This window comes from Phyllobates terribilis, unplaced genomic scaffold (assembly GCF_046119375.1).
Source record: "Phyllobates terribilis strain yellow unplaced genomic scaffold, ASM4611937v1 Scaffold_11__3_contigs__length_659146591, whole genome shotgun sequence".
Taxonomy (NCBI): domain Eukaryota; kingdom Metazoa; phylum Chordata; class Amphibia; order Anura; family Dendrobatidae; genus Phyllobates; species Phyllobates terribilis.
The window spans coordinates 559,741,152-559,748,335 of NW_027362771.1; the positions used below are offsets into that span (position 1 = coordinate 559,741,152).

Sequence of the window (7,184 nt, forward strand, 5' to 3'; positions counted from 1 at the left end):
CGGTAGGTGGCTCTCAATGAAAAGTTACTGGCGACACCTGCGATTGGTTGTTACATAACCCCGCCCAGGTCGCTTTTGATTGGTTTCTTTGGTGCTCTCAGAAAGACGGTGATTGGCTGGCGCGGCGTGCTGTCACGTTGTTCTCCTTCAGTCTTCCGGGTTAGCTGGGGAGCTGGCCGGAGTCGGGAGGGAGACCCCGAGCATGAAGAGGGTCACCCTGTTCGTGAGGGGGAATGGCCGGCACGGGAAGGTGAGCGGGGGCTGCGGTAATACGGACGTGCTGGGGGGCGGGAGTGACCGGGAGGAGAATAGGGGGCACTTAAAGGGCATGTCCATTCTCCTCCCTAGAGACCCCACAGGACGCTGAGGGCAGGTTAATGCCCCTGACACTATAACTCCGCCCTCCTGACTCCTTCTTCCATCTTCCCTTCTGGTCTCTGCTGTTTCTCTTATTTCGCCTTTTGTTGTCACTTTTTCCACATCTGTAACTTTATATTTTACATTTTGCTATTTATTATGATTTATTGACGCCTTTTCGGGGTCAAAACAACGAAGCCGGAAGCTTCTGAAGGAGAAAAAGAATACTTTTTTTTCCCCCATTTTGAAGGAGACAATGAAGGAAAAAAGTATTTTTTTCCCTTTTTATTATTATTTTTTTTTCCATTATCCACTTTATTTTTTGTTTTGTGGAACCGAAACGATGCGACTGCGATTAGGAAAAAGTTATATAGTTTAATATTCCTGTAAATTAGTTATTTACAAAAAAAATATGAACTTTTTTTTCTTTCTTGGAAGGTAGACCTTTTTTTTTTTTAAATTCTTGTATTGGAGTGTGATTTTTTATTTTTTTTGCAGCATAAATTTTTTTTTTTTTTTTATTAATACAAAGTTTACTCCGTAGATTTATTTATTTATTTTTTTTAGCCTTCAATTTTATCCCCTTTATTTTGGGGCAGGCAACAATAATTGTAATATATATATATATATATATATATATTCCCTCAATGTGCTTTTGGTGAGTTTCTTCTCCTATTATGTAAATTAGGTTTTTTTTATTGCATTTTTATCACGTTTTTGCCGCTGCGTTTTTTGTCTCTTTTTGGTGCTTTAAATAAAGCTTCTGTGTTTTTGATCCTTCCCGTTATTCTCTTTATTGATACCGTCATGTGCTGATTACTTTTTTTTTTCCCTGCTGATTTTCCACATCTGATGCGAGTCTATGGGGTCACCCGCTCTCGCCTCGGCCTCGTTTTCTCTGTTGCCCCCTTTTCCCCCCACAGCAGCGGCTCTGTTATTCCTCCCGCTTCCTCCCTGCTGCAGGTGGTCGCCTTTCACGGATCTACAATCTGCGACGTCCTCTCTCTCGCTAGCTCCAAATTAGGCATCCGCGCCACGGGGGTCTACAACGATAAAGGAGGAGTGATCGACGACGTCGCCCTCATCAGGTAATGCGGGGTCCGATTTCCATATCACATTGGCTATTATTAAGCACTTTCTTAAGGGGTCTTCAGATGTATTCACTACATTTGATGGTGAGGCTCCTAGTGTATGAACGATGGTGCTGCAGTACCGGGCACCGCCACACCTTGATGGGGGTTGCTGTGCCTGAGTATAAAAAACAAAGGGGGCTGCAGTGCTTTTTCTTGCTGATTGAGGCTCTCCAAGGATTGTACCCCAGGGATCATACACTGAAAATCCTGGCACCTCCAGTCTGGCGTACTCAAGCCTGTGATCGATTCGATTGAGGGTGATCGCTCCGCGATCACAGGAGATTCCTCCTTTCGATCAGGATTTCCGTGCTGATGCTTTATCCTAATTTATAATAAGGAAATGAAACGGCAATTACCTAAAAATATTAAAAAGTGTAAAAAAAAATATATATATATATATATATATATATATATATATATATATATATATATATATAATAAAGAAAAATAATAAAAATAGGTTATGAAAAAGTAGACGGCTACCAAACAGAGGTGGGGTCTCTCCCGGTGCCTAGATCCCCATACAATGTCTGGATGCAGGAGACACAATCCCGCCTCTCCTAAATAAGACCGGACCCTGGAAAGTGTCCTTACTGAGGAAGTAAAAAGGTGGAGGAGCAGGGGGGGGGGCGCAGGACCGGACAGACTTGTTTCTGCTGCTATAACAAGCAATTAAAGGGGTTTTCCCATCGGACCTGTGTGACATCTGTGTCGGCTGATTTCTTAAAGGGGTATTCCCCTCTTTGTAATGTTAGGATATGTGAAACGCGGCCATTTTTTTTTTCCCTCCCGCTTCTTCCATGAACTATAACTTTTTTTTTTTTATCCCTCCATCATTACGCCCAAGACGGGGGCTTGTTTTTTTTTCTTGTTGCAGGATGCGTTCTAGGTTTGAACAACACCGTTCATTTTACCGGTTAATGTACTGAAAAATGAGAAAAGCTTCCCGAGCGAGGTGAAAATAAAAATAGCAATCTTCTTTTCCGATGTTCTCTTGATAAAAAAACGACCTGGTAACTTTGTTCTGGGGGTCGGCGTGCTGATGGCCAGACCAAGTTATATAGTTTGTTTCACTACTTTAAAAAAAAATCTGCTTCAGTCGCCACGTTCTGAGAGACGTAACCTCTTTTTTTTTTCTTTTTTTTTCTCGATAGTTTTATCAGGACTTGTTGATTTTATTGGTGACGTTTTGGGGGCTGAACAACTTTCTCAGATGCTTTTACTGCATTATTTTGGGGGGGGGGGGGGGTGACGAGCAAAGAGGAAAAAAAAAATCCGCTTTTGCATTTATTAGTCCCCCTAGGGGACTTGAGTTTTTTTTTTACTTATCCACCTATACTTTATACTGTAATATTGTATAATTACCAGTTTCCTATGTAGCCACAGACTGAGCTTCATAGGATACTAACAGGGCAGATATGGGGGTCATCAGTAGGTCCCTGGCTGCCGTGATCTCCCCACCCCCCCATTCCTGATCCCAGAGATCAGGCCACCAGCTCACATCGACTGGTGGCACATTCTAGCGCCATCTATCTTTCATGGATGCCCGTTTGGATAGAGGTGACTGATCCTCCTGGTGTATCAGGGATTGGGGGCTCCAGTAGTGTTTCTTCGCCTACTCCCCGAACTATATATGCCAGACATGTCTGGCGTATCCGCTGTCTGTGTCTGTCCTGGGCCGTCTTCCGTTTCATTTTTCGCTTTTTTTCTCTTTTCTAGAGATGACGACGTCTTGTTTGTGAGCGATGGGGAATCTTGCGTAGGTGAGTGACCCTCGAATAGTAGAAGCCGTGAGGGAAGAGGAGAGCAGGTGTCACCCGTGACCGATCCGCAGCAATAGGACGTCGTCATCAAAGTGGTTGGGATTCAATATGGTCGCCTGATCTGGTGACGTGAAGGTCATCAGGGGTCTTGGAGGTTTTAGGAATATCAACACTTGATCCTTCTCTTCCCAGATGACCAGAATGAGCCGATGATCACGGAGCCATTGACCGGGGGTCAGACGGACTGGCTGACGCTGAATGTCGGGGGAAGATATTTCACCACTACACGGTGCGGGTCTGGCGTGGTTGAGGGAGCCGGGGATACTCGGACCTCCACAGGATTTCTCTGACTTACTCCACATTTTTTTTTCACTCCAGGTCCACCCTTGTGAGTAAGGAGCCGGACAGCATGCTATCCCATATGTTCAGTGACAGAGGTAGGTGGTGGATGTAGAAAGGGCTGGAGCGATCCTTAACCCCTTTCTGAAATGATACAGTGTGTGCATGGAGCGAGCTGAGGAGCTGAGCTCTCTCCATACGCTGCAGGAGGTGGCTGTGCCAATTGTGACCATGGACCCCACGCAGCGAGATCGCAGGGAGCCGATAGGTTGATCCTGTGAATAGCAGCCTGTGGTTGGGCTTCATAGGAGATCAGTGATTTTACTCTACCCAGCGGTATATAGTCCCTAGAGGGACGAAAAAATAAAGTAAAAAAAAATGAATTTGAAAAAAATGTTTTTAAAAATATGAAAGTTCAAATCGCCCTCATTTTCCCAATTCATAAATGATCATATTTGGGTTTGTCGTGTCCATAACGGTTCAATCCATCAATTTATAGAATTCACCCGTAGTATATAGCAAAAAAAATAAATCAAAACCCCAGAATTGCAAAGTTCTGACTTTTTTTTATTTAATTTTCCCCACTAAAATATATAAAAAAAAATAAATCCGGCTTTGGTATTGTAGTGGTACTGACCTTGACCATCATGTTACCGGGTCATTTTTGCTACACAATGAACACAGTAAAAATGAAGCCCAAGTAACAACAGCGGGATTGTGTTTGTCTTTATTTTCTGCATTTCATCTCCTCTAATTTTTTTCCCATTTATCTGTACATTATATGGTATAGTGAATGGAGTCATTCAAAACTCCCAAGTTTGTAGATGGGGGGGAAAAATAAAGTTATGGTTTTTGCAGAAAGGGGAGGGAAAAAATGACAGATTACCTCTCCGGAAAGGAATTAAAAGCTGTATAACTCCATTAGTTGCTCCATGCTCTTGGTGCTGGTATCGTCACAGATGATAGAGCTTGTGAAACCAAGCACTTTTGCAATTTACTGCGTATTAAAATTTCCAGCCGTTCTTGAGATATTAACTTTTTTTTTTCTTTTGTGTACAGCTGGTTGCCTAGGAGACCGACCACCGCTGCAGTCTAGCTTCTTGTAGTCAGTAAACTAAAGGTGGCCAGGATTCGGAGGTAACAGCATAGCTCCGGAGAATCCTGCTCGGCTTCAAAACAGAATAGAAAATATCTTGTAAGCGCTGTGCATGTTCCGTTGTCTAGCAGCGGTGGCCGGTCTCCAAGGCAATAAAAAGTAAACAAAAGAAAAGTGTGAATATCTCAAGAATGGATGAAAATGTTAATAAGGAGTAAGCTGCAAAAATGCTTGTATTTACTAGCTCTATCCGACAATATCCATTTTATGAAGATGGGAGTGATCCCTTTAAGGGATTGTTCTATCAATACTCGTGCTTAGGGACATGTTCTACGGGGCTCGGCTGTTCAGGTCACCCTTTTTCAGCCACAGTGGAGAGTCATCAGTGGATGCTAATAATCTCAGTACATCATCTATGTATTTTCTGTATTTCTCAGATGCTTGGGGGAACAAGAGGGACCACCGAGGAGCCTTCCTCATAGACCGCAGCCCCGAATACTTTGAGCCAATCCTCAACTACCTACGTCACGGACAACTTATCGTCAATGATGGAGTCAATCTGCTGGGTGAGCACTTGGGGGCCGGGGTCTGTTAGTCTTAGGTGGGAGTCTGTAGGCGGGGGATGGGAGAGTAACACCTCCGTCACATTGCAGGGGTCTTGGAGGAAGCCAAGTTCTTTGGCATCGATTCCCTGATCGAGCATCTGGAGTTGGCGATAAAGGTGAGTGCAGGTGTATCGGATGAGATCTCATCACAAGTATTTAGAGGGGGTGTCCAGGACTTAGAAAAAAAGCTTGTGCTGCAATACCAGACATAACCTGTGTACAAGAGTAAAAAAAAAAAAAGACCCCATCTCTTTCCTTTTTCATTTTTTTTTTTTTTCTAGATTTTTAATGAACTGTAAATGTAGGAATAATCCTTAGCAATTTCTCATTTTTATGCTTTTGTTTTTTTTCCTCACATTCTTACAAAAGCCATTCCCTTTTTTCTTTTTTATTAACATAGCCATATGAGGGCTCGGGTATTGCTGGACGAGCTCAAGTTATAAATGACACCATTTTAACAATATCATTTACTGATGAAAAAGAATCCAAATGAGATCAATACCTCCATTGTATTCCGGGTTTTATTTTTACGGTGTCAACTGAATGGTAATAATGACCTGGATGGGTAATCTTTGTGATCGGGACGATTACGCTGATACCGAATCTGTATGGGTTCTTTTTTATTATTATTTTAATGGGTTAAAAGGTTTCAAAACTTTTGGGAGAGCAGTAACTTATTTTTTTTAATCTTGTTGTTTGAGCTGTGTGAGGACTCGTCTCTTGCATGGCAATTTGGCATTTGTATTTATACTATTTTGTAATTTGGATCGCCTTTCATCTTCATATTATTTATTTATTTTTTATTTTTTTTTACAAAAAAAAAATTAAAGAAAAACAGCAAATCTGGAGAGTGCTTTTTTTTTTTTTTCCTTTTTTCTTTTCCACTCCGTACGATGTTTACTGTATGAATTAATTTATTCTATATTTTTATAGCTCTGACGTTTTACTATATACTGCGAATTATAGTATATTGTAGAAATGAAAGTCTGCTATTATTGGGCCTCGTTGGCGCACAAAGATGGCGGTGATGGTGGCCTTCACTAAGCCATTGGCTGCTAAAACAACCCATTTAAATCCCGCTGTCTTGATGCCAGAAGGGGCAAATAGTCGGTGGCCCATTCTCATCGCTCTAGCTGACACCCCGTGTGGCTCGCGCTCAAATGCTGTGGCTGCCCATGCACTTGACGTGTGGCAAACAAGTTCTTCACATGCCAGCTGGGGTTTTAAGAGGGTATTCTCATCTCCAAGATCCGATCCCAACATGTAGTAGGTGTAATAATATTAGTAAATACTTCCAATTAGAAATGTAATATAGTTCTTCTGATTTGCTATGTCACTTACCCCATGTGCAGGACATTGCAGTAGCTTAGGTATCCATGGTTACAACCACTGATATAGTGACAGCTGTTTAGCTAGTTGCTAGTGGTTGTAACCATGGATATCTGAGCTACTGCAATGTCTGCACATGGGGTAAGTGCCATAGCAAATCAGAAAACTATACTACATTTCTAATTGGAAGTATTTACTAATATTATTATTGCACCTACTATATATGGGATGGGATCTTGTAGATGGGAATACCCCTTTAAGCTATTTAAAAGTTACCATTGGTGCACCAATAAACGAGTGAAGCAGGGATTGAAAAGAACATGACTGCAAGATCTGACAACACACAGGATTTGTTTGTAGTCTGTAACCATGGAGACACATAGGTCTGCATAGGAGCTGCAAACATATTTACACTTCTAATCTCCTCTTCTTTTTTTTTTTTTCCCATTTAATGTAGAATTCACAGCCGGCCGAGGATCATTCTCCCATTTCCAGGAAAGAATTTATTCGCTTTCTTCTTGCTACACCGACCAAATCCGAGCTTCGCTGTCAGGTGGGAAAA

At 42.1% G+C, this 7,184-nt stretch overlaps 1 protein-coding gene across 1 annotated transcript in view; it reads left to right on the forward strand.

Moving 5' to 3' along the window:
• The first annotated feature begins 92 nt into the window (after nucleotides 1–92).
• The window catches only part of KCTD9 (potassium channel tetramerization domain containing 9), a 13,863-nt gene continuing 6,771 nt past the window's right edge, over nucleotides 93–7,184 (forward strand). The window contains exons 1-8 of the mRNA XM_073654079.1: nucleotides 93–250; nucleotides 1,321–1,445; nucleotides 3,210–3,253; nucleotides 3,446–3,542; nucleotides 3,632–3,690; nucleotides 5,126–5,254; nucleotides 5,342–5,409; nucleotides 7,080–7,175. Coding sequence (XP_073510180.1) covers nucleotides 203–250; nucleotides 1,321–1,445; nucleotides 3,210–3,253; nucleotides 3,446–3,542; nucleotides 3,632–3,690; nucleotides 5,126–5,254; nucleotides 5,342–5,409; nucleotides 7,080–7,175 — 666 coding nt within the window. The 5' untranslated portion in view covers nucleotides 93–202. The remainder of the gene's footprint in view (nucleotides 251–1,320; nucleotides 1,446–3,209; nucleotides 3,254–3,445; nucleotides 3,543–3,631; nucleotides 3,691–5,125; nucleotides 5,255–5,341; nucleotides 5,410–7,079; nucleotides 7,176–7,184) is intronic.